Below are 22110 nucleotides of genomic sequence, written 5' to 3' on the forward strand. Positions count from 1 at the left end.
GCCCTGGACTGGGACAGCTTGATGAGCACCGCCGGAATCAGGGGAATGGGTGGAAAAGCGTACAGAAAGCTGTTCGACCAATCGATCCATAGCGCATTCCCCAGCGTCCCCTGCTGGTAGTACCTGGATGCGAAGTCTCGGCATTTGCTGTTTTCGGCGGTGGCGAACAGATCTACGTCTGGAGTCCCCCACCTTGCGAAGACTTCTCCTAGTACTTCGTCGTTTATGACCCATTCGTGGTTTTCCTGAATCAGCCTGCTCAAGGCGTCCGCCTGAGCATTCTGCACCCCTGGCAGATGCGTGGCCGTGATCGTCAATCCTCGGGCCAGCAGCCAGCGCCAGATCGCCTGAGCCTCCTGCGACAGAGTGCGCGATCTCGACCCCCCCTGCTTGTTGAGGTAATACATCGTGGTTGTATTGTCCGTCTGTATCAGCAGCGAGTTGGTCTGGAAGGACGGAAGGAAAGCCTTCAGTGCCAGGAAGACAGCTCTGAGTTCCAGGAAATTGATGTGGTACGTCGATTCCAAAGGAGACCACTTCCCCTGAATCTGCAGGTCCCCGGAATGCGCACCCCAGCCCTGGAGAGAAGCATCCGTCACCACATTCGTCGTGGGAATGTCCTTGTGGAAGGGAACCCCCTTGAGGAGGTTTTCCGCCGAACACCACCACTTCAGAGACTGACGAGCATGTAGAGACAGTCGGATCTTGTCGTCCCAAGAACCTGTCTTCTGATCCCACTGATCCTCCAAGCACTCCTGCAGTGGTCGCATCTGTAGACGTGCGTGCGGAGTGAGGAAGATACAGGAGGCCATCGATCCCAGTAGAGACGACACCTTCCTCACAGTCGTCGATGGAGCAGTCCTGAGGTCCTGAGCCTTCCGAAGGAGTGATAACCGTCTCTCCTCCGAAGGAGACACGCTTGCTGACCGCGTATCTATGGAGGCCCCCAGGTACTGTATGCACTGTACCGGAGATGGGACTGATTTGGACATGTTGACGTGTAACCCCAGCTTGTTCAAGAGCTCGCACGTCCAACGGAAGTGTTCTTGCGCTTCCTCGAAGGATGACGCCTTGATCAGCCAATCGTCCAGATACGGGTAGACAAACACCTTGTTCCTCCGCAGGTGTGCCGCCACCACCGCCATGCACTTCGAAAAAGTCCTGGGAGCAGACTTTAGCCCGAATGGCAGTACTGTGTATTGATAGTGATTGGCGCCGACTTGGAATCGCAGGAACTTCCTGTGCTTCTGTGCTATGGGCACATGGAAGTACGCATCCTGTAGATCTATGGCACAGAGCCAGTCTCCCCGTTGCAGCTGAGGGTAAATCTGGTGCAACGATAGCATGCGAAACTTTTCTCTGCGAATCCACTTGTTTGCTTGTCGCAAATCCAGAATGGGCCTGAACTCGTTCTTGTCCTTCTTGCGAACGAGGAAGAACCGAGAGTACAGACCTCTTCCCCTTTGAGACAAAGGTACTTCTTCTACCGCCTTTTTTCTCAACAAGATGTCTGCCTCCGCCTGGAGCTCCCTCAGCTGGAAGCGAGAGCTGACCGGCGGAATCGCTGGAGGCGGGCTGATGAACCGAAGACTGTATCCATTGCAAACAATATTCAGCACCCACTTGTCCTGAGTAATTTTTCTCCACTCTGCCGGAAAAAATCGAATGCTTCCCCCCACTGGAGTGGGTAACGGTTGAGGGGGAAGTAACAGCTCAGGGCCGAGACCCGGCCGGGCCCTTGTTTGTGGTAGTAGCCTGCTGGCCACCTCTACCCCTCTGGCGCTTCTGGAAGGGCTTGCGGAACTGCTGCTGTTGTGGCTGCTGCTGTCCCGAGCCCTGCCCACGCCCTCGGCCCGACGACCCGAACCTCCTCTGGAACGGTCGTTTCTTTTTCTCGGCCTTCTCTAACCCGACGGCCGTCAGGGTTTCCGCTTCAGCCTTCATGCGGGCCATTTCATCGTCCGCATGCTTCCCGAACAGGGTTTCCCCCGAGAAGGGCAGGTTGGCCACTCTCTGCTGCGCCTCCGGCTTGAGGGACGTCAGGCGCAACCAGGAATGGCGCCGCTGGTGGACGCCATGACAGTAGGCGTGGGCGGCCAATAGCGATATATCCGCTGCTGCGCTGATCGTTTGGTTAGAAACCAGCATGCCTTCGCGCACCGTCTCCAAGAAGTCCTCCTTCTTGTCTCGTGGCAGGAGGTCCGCATATTGCTGCAGGGATTCCCACAGGGCCCAGTCGTAACGGCCCAACAACGCCCCTGCACTCGCCGCCTTCATCGTGGTGGCAGCGGTACCACACACCTTCCTGCCCGCAGAGTCCAGCCAGCGGCTTTCCTTGTCCGGTGGCACCGTGGAGGCCGGGGCGGTCGCATGTTGTTTTCTCGCCGCCGTCACGATAACCGAATCCGGTTTCGGGTCCCCTCTCAAGAATGACGGATCCGACTCCGGGGCCCTATATTTCTTCATGAGCCTGGACGGAGCGGCCTTCGCTGTTGCGGGAGTGAGGAACAGTTCCAAAGCTGGTTCCACCAGTCCAGGCACGAGAGGCAGGAGGGGGCGAGACAAGTGTCTTTTATGAAGCGTCTCAAATATCACGGACGTCGTGGGTGTTGGAACCGTCACCGTGATATTCAGCTTCGCAGCCCCTCGCAACAGCACCTCCTGGAACGAGACCAAGTCGTCCACCGGCGACACCCTAGTCCCCGGGGAGTCCGACAGCGTCGGGGAAAGGTCCCTGTCCGAGGAGCGCGACCTGGACCTATACCTTCTGCGGCGTCGTCTAGAGTCTGACGAGGATCGCCCTCGGCTCCGCGATCGTCGCCTCCTGTGAGAGCGGGAGCGCGACCTCTTCGGCTTAGGCCTGTCCGCCGGTCTCGCTGGTCCAGGCGACCGTGGGCGTCGTGGCTTCGGGGTCCCTTGCGGCGGAGTCGGGTACCGTGGAAGGGAAACCGACCTCGGGGGGACCGGCGGCGGCACCGCAGGAGTGCTTGGCAGCAACAGAGGCCGGGGTGGCGGAGACAGAGTCCGCGGCCGCGGAGGAGGCGGTGGAGGAAGTGGAGACGGTGGTGGAGGAGGTGGCGGTGGTGGTGGAGGAGGAGGCGGTGGCAGAGGTGGGAGAGGAGGAGGCGACGGAGACCTCCGAGGCGGGGTATACACCACTGAGTACACCGATCCCGGCGACTCTCTCTTCCTCGACGTCGACGTGTGCCTCGACGTCGACCTGTGCCTCGACGGCGATCTTCTCGGCGTCGATCTCCTCCTCGGCGTCGACCTCCGCCTCGACGTCGACCTCCGCCTCGACGGCGACCTCCGCCTCGACGGCGACCTCCGCCTCGACGGCGACCTCCGCCTCGACGGAGACCTCCGCCTCGACGGCGACCTTCGCCTCGACGGCGACCTTCGCCTCGACGGGGACCTCCGCCTCGACGGCGACCTCCGCCTCGACGGCGACCTCCGCCTCGACGGCGACCTCCGCCTCGACGGTGATCTTCGCCTCGACGGCGATCTTCGCTTTCTCGACGGCGATCTCCTTCTCTTCATCGACGGCGAGCTGCGATCCCTCGACGCCGAACGCCGACGCCGGGCCTTCTCTCGACGTCGACCGCCGGACGCAGTCGAAGACGGCGTCGTCGCCGACGACGCCGATGTAGTCGACGGCGGCCTATTCAGGTCCCTCGACGGCGATCGTCGACGCCGCTTCTCCGCAGAGCCCTGGGGAGACGGCGAACAGACGGTGGTCATCCTCCTCGACGTCGCCGTCGACGCCCTCGACGTCGACGGGGAGCGGGAGCGCTTACTGGTCTTCCTGCCCCTGGGGAGCCCCCCAGAGGCCTCAGCATGGGCCAAATCAGCCCCTCCAGACCCACCTGGTGCCTTCAGTCTTCGCTCCTCCAGAGCTTGAAGCCTGCTCTTCATCCTGTCCCTCAGGGTTCTTGCTGAAAACGAGTGGCAGATGGTACAGCTTTCAGGCACGTGGGACTGGGGAAGGCAAGCTATGCACACCTCGTGTGGGTCAGTTTTAGCCTTCTTTCGACCACATTCCGGGCACTTGTCGAACAAGCCAGGCATGTTGACAGTACCAGCTACTAAACACAAGAAAAAGTGACAAAAATTGCCAAAATCTCAATGAAAAACCTTGAAAAAGGTAGAGCTCAATGCTCCAGGGTCCTGCTAGCAGGAGCCGGAAAAAAGAACTGAAAGTAAATGGGACCTGCTGGGCATTCTGGGATACTGGGGAAAGTTCTGGAAAACTGGAAAGTTTTCTTAAAGGCACAGTATCCTGTTCCAAGCCACATAATGGCAGCCTATGGGGCTTGTCTGTCCACTCCTTCCTCTCTATCATTCCAGAGGCTTTTGCTGGTAGAGGCAGGGTTTTTTCCTATGGGGAGAAAAACTGGACAGGCAGTGCTGTTTGTGGATTTTGGTGGAATTCTAGTTGAAGTACTGGACAGTGTAGCCTGTGGGTATAGGCTGCATTATCTGTCTTTAAATTAAATTCTCTCTTAAAGGTGTATGCAGGTCTGCATGATTTGTCACCTTTTAGAGATTATTTTTTATTGCTCCGGGGTCCGCGCACATGGGCGGGACTATTCACTAGATTATGACTATACACAGAGATCCCCTACTACAGAACTAATGATCTGGACCTTATGGTTCTTGAGTGGTGAAATGAAAGTTCAATTTAATAATTTAGGGGTTGTAACTCGGAGGCAGTGGTTTCTGTAACACTAGAATACCATGACATTTGATCTTTCCATTATAGTAAGAAATGTGTTAATGTTCTTTATTAGTACACTTGTTACAAATGTTGTATTGGCTCACATTTATTTTGATTGGCATTACATAAATTATTTACGTAAAACAAAGGACCGTTATCTCACATGTATCCCGAATGCCAGAGGGTGAATTGCCATAGGGGCACATTTTGCTAGTAACTTTATATGCAGAAACTCTGTTGTATGAGATTAAATGCCATAAATGCTCTATTTGTTTAAATTACGACTGTGTGCCTCCAATCCGTGTGTGTGTGTGTGTGTGTGTGTGACGGGGGGTGTCTGCAATTGGAAATTTTATAAACTAAACAATATTTACTAATATATGGGCATCAAATGTGCTCCTGCAAGGCAGCTTACCCAGTTGGCCTATGCTGACGTGGGGTGCAAATCTTGCTGCACTTTTTCGAGATATGAACATCTTCTGTAGGTTTTCATTTTGAAATGTATTTAATACGAAGTTTTAATATAAAGGTTTATTTTTTGAGTAACGAAGAGAGGAACATTATCCTCCTAAATTTACAGAGTCGAGTGAACATTCGTGAGAAGAGAAACCTGCTGCCCCTTTGGCCTCCTTTGCAGCCATTCAATTTCAGCAGCTAAAGCATATGCACATTATGGCTGACACAATAATATACACTCTTCATGGGGTCTCCATCACCCGCATGTTTCCTTTTGCTGAATACCCTTAGAAAGTGAGTGGGGAAGTTTTTGTGCATATCTGCATACTTACTTGACTGTCCATTATAAACTTTGATCTGGGCCACCAAGCCTTTTCATTACTGGGTATCCCTCACCCTTCCTAGACTTCAGTTGATTTTACTTGACTGTCCATTATAAACTTTGATCAGGGCCACCAAGACTTTTCATTACTGGGTATCCCTCACCCTTCCTAGACTTCAGTTGATTGATTAAAAACATTCTGCTGCCATACTTAAACCTGATGCAGTCATCCTAACACTTTTGGTGTACTCTTGGCAAAGCTAGACTTAGTGGTGCTCTCAAGATCTCGCTTTTCCCCTTTTTTTGTAACAAGGGGTAGAAGGAACATGGACAACAGCTTGTGGGGTTATCCGTCTGGGTGGTTGGGTGCAGCGCAAGGCCACTGACTTGGTCATTCTGCCAAGCTCTGGGCAGGGCAGCAGGGGTTAGAGTTAAGTACCTGGCTAGATTTAATGTTTTGGCTAACTACAAAGGCTCTAACATATTTCTAGAATCCTTTCTAGTTACATGCCATCCTATTGTTTTGTGAAGAGCTATTATGTAATGCCTTCATTATAGTACAATTGCTAAAAAGAGATTGACAGAAAGAGTAAACCTTCGTATAACTTCCTCTACTCCCTACTCAAGATCACAAGCTGCTATTACTGTAACATGCCAAAGACTCCAGAAGAGTAAAATTAGAGAGTGAAACCTGGGTTTCCTACATTGCAGTCCACGGCACAATTGACCCAAAACAAAATGCTTCACAAAAAGAGAAAATGTTGAGAATGGCTTACATAACAAACACCAACTGCACTGTCGCACTTGCAATAGCTTCTCTGCTTTTTTTTATTTGAAGAGAGTTTAGGTACATCTTTTACTGTACCAGATATATCAATGATGAATATGTAAATACATAAATGTTGTGTTCAACGAAGAGAAAAATAAAGTCACAGATACTCAACATTCAAATAGATTACCATTAAATATCACCTTAGCAGTCATGCTTCAAACTTACCTGTTTGGTAAATGGTGGCTTCCTAGAGCAGTACTACCACCAGGTCCTACGAACAATCTCAAACCTTCCTCTGTGGAGAAACAAAAAGAATTACTGTATTAATAAAGTATTTGTGCTTTCATGCACACAACCCTCTCGTTAATACAAAATTCATAACACAGATTATCAAAAAGCAGTCCCCAGAATTAAAAAAGTACATTTAGTAAAATACATTCTTACCGGTAGAACACACTTAAAGTCCTTTTGACATCATTTGTTAAGTAAGGAACCCAAAGGACAAAATAAACTCCTCAACTCACACAGTCTACAACAATGCACTAAATTACACACTCAGAATCTTAAACCAATATGCATAAAACACCCAGAATTAATTCAGCCTTCCAAGTTTCCTGCTGCGATGAACATCAATCAATTCATAGGACTGAGTAGAGAGGATTTTTTAAGCAATATTTTATTGGTTTCATAGTTACATAAACAACCTGTTGACTTCTGCGACATAGCTTTTAACAGGTTTTTAGATGTTACATAAGATAAAGGCCTTGCTGTATGTTATATATTTGTGCGATGAAAGTAAAGGGCCTAGGAAGCAATCCTGCTAGGTCTATCAAGAGATTTTTTCAAATGGAACAGCTAACAAAAACTGGGTTTGATTTCCATGTTTTCCGATGCTCACATTAACAGGGCACATTATGAAATTTCCAGTCTCTGACACTCTTGACGCTTTTCTTAAATATGGCAGTTCAAATACGGCTAGAAGGAAATATTACTTTACAAGTTTTGTCTTGTAGGAACGTAGCAGTAAGCTTCTGTGCACTTCCTAGGTTTTGAACAAAAAGCTTTGTCCACTGTCCTGTGTAACAAAATAGTAGACAAGTGCACTCCATAGAGCAGCATGCTTAGGAAAGGTTTAGGGCTGGGTTAGTGGGCGGACTGGTTGCTGAAGTATAGAGTTCCGACTTCACTCTGATGGCACAATAAGGGAGGCGGGGGAAATGGAGCCAGAAAACAGCATCATCTGAATCAGAGCCCTATATTCCTCTGTGATGTACAGACTGCATGCCAAAGATATTGTGTTCGACCCTGAGGACTAATAAGTCCTCATGTATCATGGTTAGGATAATTTGGTGAAGTCAAAATTAATGCTCAGAGTTTAGCTGGTCTCACGTGTTCAAGCGCCAGGATACTCGTAGGGTCACAGTGACATCGAAAGAATTCCATGCGGCCGCTATTTTTGACACAAACCAGAGACACGAGGAGTGAACGGTTTTCCATATTGACTACACCGTCATTCGACTTCCTTGATAATTATCCTTTGATTATGTAGTGAGATCTGCATCAAACTTCCTAAGATACTCATGAAACTCATTTTCCTTCTGAAGCCTTGTCGGTCAGGGTACTTGGGCTCAAGTATCACCGCAGTACCACTTTCCTTTTTTAGGGGATTCTGTGCTATATTTTCAGATCCTTCCATCAGTTCTGTTTTTATCCATTATCTACAAGCCGTCTACATATCACGTGGACCTAGCGTTTTCTGCAGAATCATCTAATTATGAGTATTCATACCTAGTGTTTAGCTTCTGGTCTTCCTTTGAATTAATATCTATGTGGCTCTTCCCGTAAGCCGAAACGCGCGTAGGAGAAAATAACAAACACCTACAGTCCAGCCACACGTGGTTTACACCACTTGAATAATTACTTTGTCTTTGATATTGTTAATTATCTGTTTCATGATTGTGTTTAAATTGATTATGTCAATGTGGATATTGTTGTATTGTCTGTCATGCTATGTATGTTTCATTATTGTTGCTTATGTCTGATTTTAAAATTTTATATGAATAAAATGAAATCTTTTTAACTGATTTTTGTCGTACACTGAGGCTATGTAGCTACACGCCTGCTATGTCTAGGACTTGATTTCCGTATAGTCCATAGTTGCTTAGGAATTTTACTTTAGTTAGAATTATTTCCCTGTCCTAGGAACTTCTAGTATTTCCAGGGGGTCCTTTATTTTCTCATTACATTACATTTCTAGGCTACACCTCTATTTTAAACCCTATGAGAATGTCTCATCTCTACAGAGAAAGCTAGATTAACAAATTTCTTACCTTCAGTAATGCTCTTTCTGGTGGATACTCTATCTGCAGATTTCTCACTTTTAGAATATTCCCTAACCCCAGACTGGATCTCGAATGATTAAACAGCACTGTCCAGCGTGCTGGTAGGAGGCACTTTGTGGCTCCACTTTGACTTCGTTCCACCCCGGACGTGACAATGGAGCTGCACAATGGGTAAGCACCACCCATGCGTGTTGATACTAGTTACTTTGCAAACTTTGTCAGTGCCCGTGGACGCAGAAATAACAGTGTGCAGATATCTAATTTGGGACCTTTTAAAATAGAGAAAAGCAACCATTCCACAGAACGGAGAGGAGGGAAGGTAGTGAGAAATCTGTGGTTATATAAAGCAGCAACCAGAAATAGCATTTCCAACTTATTCTTCTGATGGATACTTCTAACCTCAGAGTCCTCAACTTTAGAACAGATACAGAAGCAGTACTTTCCACGGTGGTGGGTCTGTGGAATAGCTGACAACAAAAAGTTTGGCACGACTCAAATGGTGAAATGCCTTTTCTTTTGGACCTAGCAGTCAAGGCAGTAGAGCTTTGGAAAACACGTGTACCGGTGTCCACGACAGAGCCCGAAAGATGTCAAAGATAGGCAAAGTGGTAGCAGCCTTAGCCCTGGTGGAATGAGCCCTTAACCCCTCTGGTGGTTATTCCTTGGCCATTGCATAGCAGATTGTGAGGCAGAGGACTATCCACCTTGACAAAGTCCCTTTCTGCTGTGCCTTACCACAGATAACCTCACAAAGAGCTGATCGTTCATCGGATGATCCTTGGCGAGATCAATGGTAAAATATGAAACCTTTCTCTAGGTCCCGATGATTGAGTCTACTGTCCTTATTTGAGGGGTGAGGTGGGGCAAAAAGAGTTGGAAGTGAGGGATTGTCGAACAGGAAAAGTAGACAACTTTAGGCCAAAAGGCAGCATTGGTCTTCAGCACCATTTGTCTGGGAAAAAAATAGTTTAAGGTGGCTGCATTGAGAGAGCTTGGAGTTCACTCACAGGAAGAGCCGAAGTCACTGCAACCAGAAACACACACTTTAGATTCATGAGATGTAGTGAACCGCTCTGGATGGGTTCAAATGGCGTGCACACAGAGAAAGTGAGGACCAAATTAAGATCCCATTGTGTAATAAAAAAGGGTTTGGGCTAAATAAGCACTTGGGGTAAACAAGCGAGTCAAACAGTTTAGACACCTCATGACTGAGTGTGATCTAAAGAAGAATGGCTGGTCCAGTAAACATAAAACGGCTGACAATTAATCAATACCCAGCAAGTCTTTGCTGAATCAGGGATAAAACAAATGAGACAGACAGCTTGGGCTGTAGTGGGTCAGTTCTGAGTGTGCCAAACCAGGCCACAAATGTTTCCCAATTCCTGGCATAGACAGACTTCGCAGAGGGGTGCCGTGCAGCAAGAATGACATCCACAACTTTAAATTCAAACCCATTCAACTGCCGCTGGTCAATCTCCACGCATGGAGGTGCAGATTGTGCAGGCTCGGGTGCAAGACCCTGTTCTGCTACTGTGACAGGAGATGCTACTAAGGCAGTAGTCTGAACGGAGGACAGACGCTCATGCCTAGAGGGTCTGGGTACCACAGTCTCCTTGCCCAAGCCGAAGCCACTAGGATGACTTGCTCTCCGTTGTTCATTATCATCTTCAGAACTCAAGGCATACAGGAGTGCCATTCTCCATATCAAGAACCCTTCACATAGAGGAAGCCTTCTTGGAATCTTCAGCATGCAAATGGTTTGACATAGCGCCTTCTTGGCGGTGGCAAGAAGATATAGCCAGGATTCTCTACATTAATGGAGGATGCCTTGTGCACTCTCGGAAGGTAGCCAACATTCCTGATCCGCCAATTACCTCTGGCTGAGTTCATCCGCTCTGGCATTCAGAGATCCCACAAGGTGTTTCTCGACAAGGGAAATGGTCTGGTGCTCCAGACAGCTCCAAAGACAAAGTGTATTCTGCACAGGACCCTGGACCAAACCCTGCTCTTCTTGTTGCAGTACCACAGGACGGAGTTGTTTTTAGAGAGACCATGAACCAGCCTCCCTTTGATGGACAGAAGGAAGGCTTTGGCCCCACTACTCCACCAGGCTGATAGGGAGACAGGTGTCTGCTGAAGACCAGAGTACTCTGATTGATCTCCACCTCTCCCAGATGACATCTCCATCCTAGCAGTGATCTGTTACCCTCGTCAGCTCTGGGTGGGGCAGAGGTGCCCAATTGTGGTTGATTCACCACTGCAAGTCTCTTGCATTCTTCTCCAACACCTGGATGGAATTTAAGAGAACTCCTTGATGGTGGCCCACTGAGACTAAGTTCCACTGCAGAGGCTGCATATTTCATCTGTCACAGTCGAGGAGCAGGATGTTAAGAGGCCTATAAGCCTCAGAGTCACTGTCACTGAGAGCTAGGCAGAGGCTGAATCATCTGTATCATTGCCTAAATGTCCTGGACTTCTAGTAGTGAGCAGGTATGAAACAACACTGAATCCAGGATGGCTCCAAAAAATAGGAGCTTCTGAGAAGGAGGTCAGGTGTAGTTTAGGCATGTTGCTAGTGAACCCCAGCAATGTCAGAAGGCCCACAGTCGTCTGGAGGTGGGCTATGAAGCACTATGGCCAACTTGCTTTCAACCGCAAGGAAAACTGGAATCCCCACCCTCCGAAGATGTGCTGCGACTACCGCCATTACCTCTGTAAACACCCGAGGGACACTGGTGAGGCCAAGTGGGAGCGCAACAAATCGAAAATATTCCTTGCCCACCTTGAGCTACAAGTAGCATCTGTGGGACTGCAGAATGGGTACATGAAACTCGGTATCCTGCAGGTCCAAAGCAACCATCTAGTTCCCTGGATCTAGGGCAGACAGAATCTGAGCCAGCATGAGCCTCTTGACTCTGTCCTTCTGCCAGAAGATGTTCAGAAGGTAGAGATCGGAAACAGGACAATGATCTCCATCCTTTAATTAGCACGGGGAAATAGCCGGAGTAATAGCCAGTTCCTTTTTTCTTTGGGTTGGGTTTTTCTCTAGCACTTCTTTTTTTTGTAAAACTTTTTATTAACAATACATCTGCAGCAGTTACAGTTCTCTAGCACTTCTTTAGCCAAGAGTCTGCACTTCTTGGAGCAAGATGGACAGGTGTTCCTCTGAAAACGAAAATGCTACTTACCAGTATGCATCTGTTCTTGGCATGTAGAGCTGTAGAGTCATATACTGTGCATAGATCGCCATCAGGTGTTGGGCTCGGATGTTTGCAGTTTGTTTTTGTTCGATGAAGTCTTTGTAGTCACGAGATAGGTGACTCCTCCTTACAATGACAGTGCGCTTAGGCATCGACTCCATCCCCAGATTGTTTTCGCCATAAAGGGTGATGATGGAGTTAGTAAGAAATTGAAAGAGATGTCCATGTGTGATGTATCTAAGTAAGATAACACCGCAACAGATAAAGGTACCCGGGGAGGCGGGTGTGCGTAAATAAATCTACAGCTCTACATGCCAAGAACAGATGCATACTGGTAAGTATCATTTTCGTTCGAGGCATATGAGCTGTAGATCATATACTGTGCATATACAATACAGCAGTTTTGTTTGTGGTGGTGGTGGCTAACCTGTATCTGTTGCAGTGGTTTGAAAGAGTGTTCTTAAGACAGCCTGGCCCACACTAGCTTTTTATTTTGCTTTCACATCTACACAATAGTGTTTTGTAAATGTGTGTGGTGTAGACCAAGTTGCAGCTTTGCAGATGTCGTCTAAGGGAATGTTACCTAAGAATGCCATAGAAGCCCATAGTTTGCGCGTAGAATGAGCCCTTGGCTTTAAGAAAGCATATTTGGATGCACTTAACAATCCACGTGCAATGCCTGCTTTTGAAATGGGATTGCCTTTATGAGGTGAGGAAAGAGCAACAAAAAGTTGTTTAGTCTTTCCAAAGGACTTATAGTTCGTTAAATGTAATAAAGTAGTGCTCTTTTAATGTCTAGCGTGTGAAGAGCCCTTTCTGCCACGGAGTCTGGTTGAGGGAAAAAAACTGGTAGCTCAACAGACTGGTTAAGATGAAATGCAGACACAACTTTAGGTACAAATTTTTGATTAGTTCTGAGAACCACTTTGTTCTGATGAATTTGCAAAGGTGGTTCTTGTATGGTTAGTGCCTGGAGCTCACTCACTCTTCTAAGAGATGTGATGGCTATAAGGAAGGCTACTTTCCAAGTGAGGAATTGTAGTTCACATTTGTGCAGAGGTTCAAATGGTGGGTCCATGAGCCTTGTAAGGACGATATCAAGATTCCATACTGGAGAGGGTTGTACTCTAGGGGGAATTATTCTTTTAAGTCCTTCCATAAAAGCTTTAATAGCGAGTAATCGAAACAATGACAAGTGTTGTCTGTTTTGTAGATGAGCTGCTATTGCAGCTAGGTGTAGTCTTATACATGTCTATGCTAGGTAACAGCGTTGTAGGTGTGATAGGTAGCAAATAATGTTCTGAGTGGAAGCGTCTAGTGGATTGATTTTATTGGTTGTACAGTAAATTACAAATTGTTTCCACTTTGCTGCGTAGCATGCTCTGGTAGTAAGACGTCTAGCCTCTTTAATGACGTTCATGCATTCTGGCCGGAGATTAAGGTAGCCAAACTCGAAGACTTCAGGTGTCAGATTGCAAAGTTGGGTTAATTGGGATCTGGATGCCTTATCTCTCCATAGTTCTGAGTGAGAAGTTTGGGAGAGAGGTGCAGTTTTTGCTGAGGAACTACTGACATTTCCAAAAGTGTTGTGAACCAGGGTTGTCGAGCCCATGTGGGGGCAGCCAGGATCACTGTGAGGGAATGCTGTTTGAGCTTCCAAACCACTAATGGAATGAGTGGGAGAGGCGGAAAAGCATAAGCAAATTTCCCTGACCAGTTCATCCATATCGCATTGCCTTTGGGCAACGGGTGTGGATACCTGGACGCAACGATTGGTCATTTTGCGATTTGGTGGGTGGCAAACAGATCTATTTCTGGGTGGCCCCATATTTCAAACAATGGAAGAAGAACTTGAGGATGAAGTTCCCATTCGTGGATCTGTTGTTGACGACTGAGCAGATCCGCGATTTGATTGTGCACTCCTGGGAGGTGTTCTGCCAGCAGATATATGTTTTGTTGAATGGCCCATTTTCATATGCGTTGAGCTAAGTGTGAAAGTTGTAGAGAATGTGTTCCTCCCTGCTTTTGTATTTAGTACATTGCTGTCATGTTGTTCGTACGAACTAAGACAGCTTTGCCTACTGGATGGAGTTGAAAGGATTTCAATGCCAGAAATATTGCCAGTAATTCCAGGTGGTTTATGTGGAATTGTTTTTGCTTTGTAGTCCATATCCCTTGAATGTTAAGGTTTTGGAGATGTGCTTCCCAGCCAGTGAGCGATGCGTCTGTTAGCACAATCTGTGGAACCGGGTCGAGGAACGGCCACCCCTTGGAAAGGTTTTGTGTGGTCCACCAGTGCAGAGAGCGATATGTGCGGCTGTCCACCAACACCAGATCTGTTAGCTGACCTTGAGCCTGGTTCCACTGACGTGCTAAGTATTCCTGTGGAGGACGCCTGTGGAGTCTTGCATAAGGGACGATTAGGATGCAAGAAGCCATCATCCCGATTAATTGCATGAACACTCGAGCTGGTAATGAGTGTTGAGGCTGAAATTGTGATATTAGAGCCTGTATGTTGCGTATTCTGACCGGGTTGGGGTATGCTAGAGCTTTGGAAGTGTCTATTGTAGCTCCTACATACATTTGTGTGTTGGATGGTTGAAGATGGGACTTGGTGAAATTTATGGTGAATCCCAAGTTGTGAAGTAACTGAATTGTTTTTCGGGTGTGGTGAACGCAGCTGCTGTGTGACTTGGCTTTTATGAGCCAGTCGTCCATATATGGGAACACTTGAATGTGTTGTCTTCTTAAGTGAGCTGAAACTACTGCAAGGCACTTGATGAAGACCCTGGGTGCTGTGGTCACCCCGAAGGGGAGGACTTTGAACAGGTAGTGCTGACCGTCCACCAGGAACCTGAGATATTTTCTATGAGCTGGATGAATGGGAATGTGGAAGTAGGAGTCCTTTAAATCCAGAGTGGAAAGAAAGTCACCTAATTGAAGCAATGAGAGCACCTGTTGGAAGGTGACCATGTGGAAGTGATCAGACTGAATATAGAGGTTTAGTGGTCTGAGGTCCAGTATTGGCCTGAGAGAGCCGTCCTTTTTTTGAAATTAGGAAATATAGAGAGTAAACCCCCGTGCCCTGATAAGGCAAGGGGACTGGTTCTATTGCATGTTTTTGTAACAGGGAGAATATCTGTTGGTTTAGGAGAGTCAGATGTTGTGATGACACTGGACGTTGTCTGGGAGGAATATTTGGGGGAGTGGAGGTGAGTTGTAGGCAATAACCATTCTGGATAATTTGTCTTACCCACTTGTCTCTTGTGATGGAGTTCCAGACAGGTAGAAACAGTGAAAGACGTCCCCCGACAGGAGTGGAATGGTTGGGGGGTAGTGAAGGGAAGTCACTGCTTGGTGTTAGAGGAATTGCGGGTGTTGTTACCTCTGGATCTTCCCCTATTATTGTTCCCTCTGTATCCTTCCCGAAAATATCCTTTGGGGGAGGTAGACTGATTGGGGCTTTTGTAAGATGAGGAGGGATTTTCTAATAACATTGTTTTGGAGCCACCCCTGTAAAAGGAGCTGCGAAAGGAACCCCTGATGGAAGGGAGTTGCAAGGCCCCCATGGACTTCGCAGTCTCGGTATCTTTCTTTATTTTCTCCAATGAAGTATCGACTTTAGGTCCAAAAAGATGCTCTTGATCGAAGGGCTGATTGAGTATGGTGATTTGAACTTCTTACTTGAATCCGGAGATTCAAAGACAAGCGTGCCTATGCAGTAATATGCTGGTGTTAATGGCACGGGATGCTGTATCAACCGCATCTAGGGCGCATTTAATGGAAGTATTAGTTATCAGTTTTTCCTTTTGAACAAGTTCATTGGCCTTGTTTTTGTGTTCCTCTTTTAAGTACTGCATTAGTTTTTCGAGCTCGTCATAGAGCTCTCTATCATAGCGCGCTAGGAGAGCTTGAGCATTGGCGACGCGCCAATGGTTAGCAGCCTGTGATGCAATTCTTTTCCCTGAAGTGTCTATAAGTTTTGACTCCTTGTCAGGAGGAGGGGCGTCACATGTAGCTTGGGAATTAGCCCTCTTGCGTGTGTTAAACACAACAAGAGAGTCCAGAAGTACTTGACCTTTGATGTACACTTAGTCTATGGGAGCTGCTTTATATTTTTTATCCTCCCTTGGTGTAAGTATTCGGGCTCTAACAGGGTCTTTGAATACTTCTGTTGCGCGTTTTAACATGCCTATTACCATAGTCAGGGTGTGGGTGGATTTGTGTGAGGGTGCAAATGTTTCTACTAAGAAGTCCTCTTCTAGGGGATCAGTGTGTAGTTCTACCTCATGGTAGTGAGCAGCCCTATTAATAATTTGTGCAAAACCAATGTTATCATCAGGTGGTGATGGCCTGGACAGATACAGATGAGGGTCATTGTGGAGATCTGGATCTTGATCATAGTCATCCCATGGGTCTTGGTCCTGTGGTATGTTATAGTCTCCATCATCCCCTAGTGTATCCCCATCCCCACCATCATCACCATCATCACCATCCTGTGGCACAGGTGAGTGTGTAGGTAATGGTGAGTTTGCTGGTGTGATGAATAAGTTAGGATCAGAAGGAATAGGAGAGGGAGGTATATAAGGGGGAGAAGGGTTAGTACCCAAGTCCTTGCGTTTAATTGGTATGGGAGGAACCTCTGGAAGGTCTAGTTTCCGTTTCTTAGGTTTGGTGAGAAGTTGGTCAGTTTTGAGGTCAATATGCAGTGTTTTCTGCCTTGGATCCGAAGTATCTAGAAAAGAAAGGTCTTTGAGTGGTGTGTCTTGTTTCGGCGCCGGAAGCTTGGCCATAGGGTGTTCCTTAACGTGATTAAGCTGTGACGGTTTTGTAGGTGTTTTTGACTCTGAAATCTTTGGTGAGGGAGTTTTCGGATTTGAGATTTTATTTGCCTCCGAAACTTTGTCCTGTTTTGGCTACGAAACTTTTTCTTTTGGTGGCTTCAGAGTCGGGGTTTTCGACGTCGAAGGTGGCTTCGGTGCCGGCAATGAAATGTGGGGCACCGACTTGGTTTTAGGCTTCGGTGCCGAAGGTGTATGTTCAGTGCTGGAATGGGGCCAACTCTAGCCCGAGTCGGAAGGCTTTTGTTTCGGTTTCATAGCCGGGCCAGAGGGCGCGGCGTCTTAAGTATGATCACAGTGCTCGGGCAGGTGTTACCAGAGCCTTAGATTTGGGTTTGGTGGAGGGCTGGGTTGTAGTACTCACTCTCCGCTGAGCAGGGGTGATAGTTTGCTGGTCTTCCTTGGAGTCGTCGGCTTTGGAGACGGAGATATCCTCTGCAGGTTGGAGTTCAGGATGGACGGTGGAACCTGCTTCGAAGATGTCTGGAATCGAGCTGCTGCTGCTGGACATTTCATGTCATCGAGCCCGATGATCACGGATGGTTTTCTTCGACCGGAACGATGTACAGGCCTCGCAGTGCTAATCCTCGTGCTCAGGGGAGAGGCAGAGGTTCCACACTTCGTCTAAGTCTGTTTGTGGGAATTTAGCACCACACCTGAGGCATTTTTTAAACAGAGTCTGTTCCATCGACAGCGGTCGTTGTCGCCCTGGCTAGGCCCAATGGCCCGTGTCGAAGTTCTTCGTCGGAAGGGAAATGCGATCGGAAACAATACCGTCATGTGGTGAAGGATTGCGCGCCAAAGAGGGTTCGAAGACGATACCGAACCAGAGCGCAGGCAATCACATCCGAACCCGATGGTGGAAAAAAACAATCTGGGGACGGAGTCTATGCCCATGAGCACTATCATCGTAAGGAGGAGTCACCTATCTCGTGACTACAAAGACTTCTTCGAACAAAGACAAACTGCAAACATCCGTGCCCAACACCAGATGGCGATCTATGCACAGTATATGATCTACAGCTCATATGCCTCGAACATGTTCTTATGTGAGTGGAAGATGTGGTAAGTCATAAAGGAATGGCAGGGCATAGCCTCTTTGGACGATCTGGAAGTCCACTTGTCAGATGTTATACTTTTCCACCCTTGCAGGACATATCTGATCCTTGCCCCCAAAGGGTGGTTGTGTGCCACCAATGACAAACAAAAAGCAGTTTGGAGTCTAATGCTGTATGTGCGGGTGTATGGTCAGTTATTTTGCCTGTGATGGCATGGACCTTGTCTGATTGATCCTGTCTTAAACAGGTCTAGGGTGCCTATTGTGAGGGTAGTGGGCCTTGGCGTTGGTGGTACGCCAACCCCCTGGCTTAGCCTCTAAAGGGGTCAAACTATTGAGGGTACGGTCTCACAGGGGTAGAAATAACAAGGTAATGCAGAGTGGCCTGGCTTTCTTTAAAACATGTAAATGCTGAGTCAGCCTTCTTGCCAAACAGGTGCGAACCACTCACTGAATGGCATGTCCATCAACGAGGTTTGCATGCCCCCAGAGAAGCTTGATTATCCCATCTGAGTGTGCCGCCCAAAAACCACACTATTGTAAAGCGCTCTGCCCAAGCAGTTCGTAGTGTCCAGTCCACAAAGGATGAGGTACTATGTTGTGTCCTGACCAAGGTGTTGTGTCACAAAATATGGATTACTTGGTACTGGCCTGTAGTGTCTGGCAACTTGCCTGTTCCCTGATAGACCACAACAGATCTTAGACCACCCGTAAGTGGGTCAGTTATGGCTTCATTAGATGAAATAATGGCACTGATGAAGTTTGCCCGGGTTCCAAGACCAACTTTAGTATGTTGGTTTTGACTTCAATAGATGGCAGTTGTAAATCTTATACCTCTGACACACATCTCATTACCATGGCAAAGGAGGCACTCTCCTCCATAGGTGGTCCAGGAGGAGAACACAATCCAGCGTCTAGGGAAGTGTCCAACCCACTGGCCTCCGGCACGTCCATATAAAAAGCCCCTCTCAGAATACAGTGTCAAGTGTATGAGTCTATCACAGACTTGGAGATCATGTAACTCTAAATAAATGCGGACTGCCCTCCTCTGAAGAATGATCCCTTTCCATCCTAGAATTCAGATATTCCTGCCACCTCTAGCTACAAAAACACATATCTGTCCTCAGTCTTTGACATGTACTCTTTGCAGGAAACCACAGATGTATGAACAGCCATGTTAATCAACACATTTGTCATACTTTCTAGGTCCTGTATATGTACATGGCTAATATCTGGTGTCAAGGGCTAGATGCAATATCCCACCTTTCTATTCATACCTTATTTGCCAGAAAAAAAGAATTACTGTACAAAGCTGGCTCTGTATATACTATACCAAAGTAAGGTATAGTGTGCACAGTCCAGTGGATCCCAAGAGGTATAGAAGAGACTAGAGTAGATAATACCTTCCTCTCTTTTGTGGTAGTGTGGTTGAGCAGTCAGTCAGGCATATCAGGAGAGTGTGTTAAACATTTATTGTATTCACTAAATTAAGAACTGATGGCACACACTCAGAGACCGAATCCAGATCAATTATGCAAGTATAAAAAAGGGTATACTTATATTTTATTTTTAGGACCAAGCAGGACTTGGCACAGGTAAGATGCTTTCAAATGCAAAACTTTACAAGAAAACGCAATTGTGGTTGAAATTGGATTCGTCCTAGGTTTGTGTTTGCTTTTAAAACAGTTCAGAATACATTGAGATTACTTTAAAATTACTTTTCAGTTACTTCAACTACTCGGGATGATATGCCTAGAAATCACAACGTGGACCTTATAAAACATAGGTAAGTAGGACATTTTTAGGTTCAAAGTAAAATTACTTTTTTTAACCAACAATCTCATCGACCCATCGCAATATGGTTTTAGAGCAGATCATAGCACAGAGCTGGCTCTAATTAAATCTACAGAGGAGGTGAGGGAGGCATTGGACAGAGGAGGAAAGGCTATTCTGATTTTATTAGATCTGTCAGCAGCCTTTGACATGGTCCATCATGAGGTTCTGATGGACCGGCTGTCTGAAATAGGGTACAAGGAGTTGCATGGAACCTTCTGCAGGCGTTCCTTTTGGGAAGAACGCAAACTGTGGATCTGGACAACCACAGGTCAAAGCCGTTCACTCTCCCATGTGGGGTGCCACAGGGATCATCATTAAGCCCAACACTCTTTAATGTATATGTGATCTCCTTGGCAGCCCTGATCAAATCCTATGGTTTCCAAATCACCTAATATGCAGACAACACGCAAATAGTGTTGTCAATCAGAAACGGAGAAGAGAAGGAAACTGGGGGTCGATTTCATGACGGCATGAAGGCCATCTCAGGATGGTTGTCGGCCAACTGCTTAAAATTAAAGTCTGGCAAAACAGAGGTCCTTATATTTGGAAATAACCCTAATATGTGGGCGCCAGAGTAGTGGCTAGAAGAGCTGGGCGTGTGCCCCCCTACTCACCAGGAAAGCAAAAATCCTGGGGGTGATTATTGACAATAAGCTCTCTTATGGCAATCACATAAGCATGGTGGTCTCAGCATGCTTCCTAATCCTTAGCATAATAAGGAAAATAAAGATTTTTCTTCCTGAGAGCAGTCTCAGGACAGTGATCACAGCCCTCATTATGGCGCGAATCAACTACTGCAACAGTCTTCTGCTAAATGCCGAAAAAAAGCACATTAATAGACTGCAAATTGCACAAAATGCAGCAGCAAGACTATTCACAGGAACTCCCAAATTTGTCTCTGTAAAGGAAGAGCTGGCACAACTTCACTGGCTCCCCGTGAAGCAAAGAGTACGTTTTAAGGCCCTCTGTATGGCCTTTAAAGATCTCAATGTAATTGGCCCTAACCATCTAAGGCAGAAATTCAAATGGTACATGCCCGCTATGAATCAGCGGTCCACAGATGCAAAACTACTCAGAATTCCCCCGATCAAAAAGGCCAGCTGGGGGGCTGAGGTTTCATTACATGTGCCTTCAAAGCTTGGAATGAGCTCCCATTCCATCTGAGGAACTCATCAAATCTCCTCTCATTCAGAAAAGGGCTGAAAACCTGGCTCTTCACACAGTAATATTCCATCACAGATAACCAGCAGGTACGCTCAGCGCCAGGACACCCCAGGGTAACCGTGCGCTATACAAGCTCCATTAACGTAACATAACTTTGTTTTTCATACAAAAGTCAGTTCAACACTTAAAACATATTTGGAGACAAATCACAACATGGGTTCCTATGGAAGGAAAGCATGTTATTCGTCTGCGGGTAAGTAAACCACCTGCAGGAATAGTTGTTGGGGGGTTAGAACCAAGGTTTTCCAAGGTTCACAAAGACACTCAAGTTGCACCACCTGCAGCACTAGGGTGGCCGTGTGCAGAGTGCAGGGGCCCAAGGTTAGCCAAGCCGGGGCAGTCGGCCAGGGACTGCTTACGAGCAGGCCACTCTGTTATGGGAGCAAAGATCATGGGGTTAGGATCAGCACTGCAGGGGCCAACAATCAGCACAAGAGCTGCACCACCAGCAGCACGGAGGCGGCCGGATGCAGGGTGCCAAGACGACGTCGGGAGCGCTGTTGGTTTCAATGGAGATCTTCTGAATAAATTAAGTGCACCAGGCTCTGTTAGGGAGGATTCCTGAGGGTGACCACAGGCAAGAGGAGTGAGTAGTTGGAGGGTTATGGAATGCCACGTTGGCTGGGCCACCCACGGCCGTAGGGTGTCGGGTTCAGGTGTGTCTTTGGGAATCAAGTGTTCTTACCAGCTGCGGTCGAGGGGACCCATCAGGTTGAGGCTGTAGGCATTGGGGAGAAGGTCGAGGCAGGTTAGGGATCACTAGATCCCAGGTCAGGATCACTGAGATCTCCTCAGGATGTTGGGCCACTCGGGCCGCTGGCATCGGTGCAGAGTAGTGCAGAACTAGGGAGTCGCCTGGATCCGGTTTCTGTGTTGGAGTCTTCAGTTGAGCAAACCTGGTGCTCACCGGAGACAAAATCTGTTTAGGAGGGGCAGGGCAGGGCAGGTCCTCTGGGTTCTGGATGGCTGCTGGACACGTCGGGGTTTCGCTGGGTGCAGGTCAAAGTTGGGACAGGCCGGTAGGGCTGGGGCCAAAGCAATAGTCGTCCTCTTCTTCCTCTTTCAGCATGGCTCTTCGGTCCTTTTTTTTTTAAATCTGAGTAGGCAAGGTTCAGGGTCACCCCTAAATACTAAATTTAGGGGTGTTACAGGGGTGTGCAGGTTGGGACCAATAGGTCCCTTCCCTGGGGTAAGTACGCACCCTATTATGCGACCCTCAAGTGTGGGACATGAGCCTCTCTCTGGTTGGCTGGGTCCCCTCATCTTGAAGATGGAGGGGACTGAGATGTGTGCTTCACCTCGCCTCCTCCACGTGAGAGGTGAGCTTGGCAAAGGTGGGCATT

The 22110-nt window shown here is 47.6% G+C and overlaps 1 protein-coding gene across 1 annotated transcript in view; it reads right to left on the bottom strand.

Moving 5' to 3' along the window:
- EEIG2 (EEIG family member 2) overlaps positions 1 to 22110 on the bottom strand; it is a 571287-nt gene that overhangs the window by 84869 nt on the left and 464308 nt on the right. Inside the window, exon 10 of the mRNA XM_085602240.1 lies at positions 6493 to 6562. Coding sequence (XP_085458366.1) covers positions 6493 to 6562 — 70 coding nt within the window. The remainder of the gene's footprint in view (positions 1 to 6492; positions 6563 to 22110) is intronic.

This window comes from Triturus cristatus, chromosome 4_2 (assembly GCF_964204655.1).
Source record: "Triturus cristatus chromosome 4_2, aTriCri1.1, whole genome shotgun sequence".
Lineage (NCBI taxonomy): Eukaryota > Metazoa > Chordata > Amphibia > Caudata > Salamandridae > Triturus > Triturus cristatus.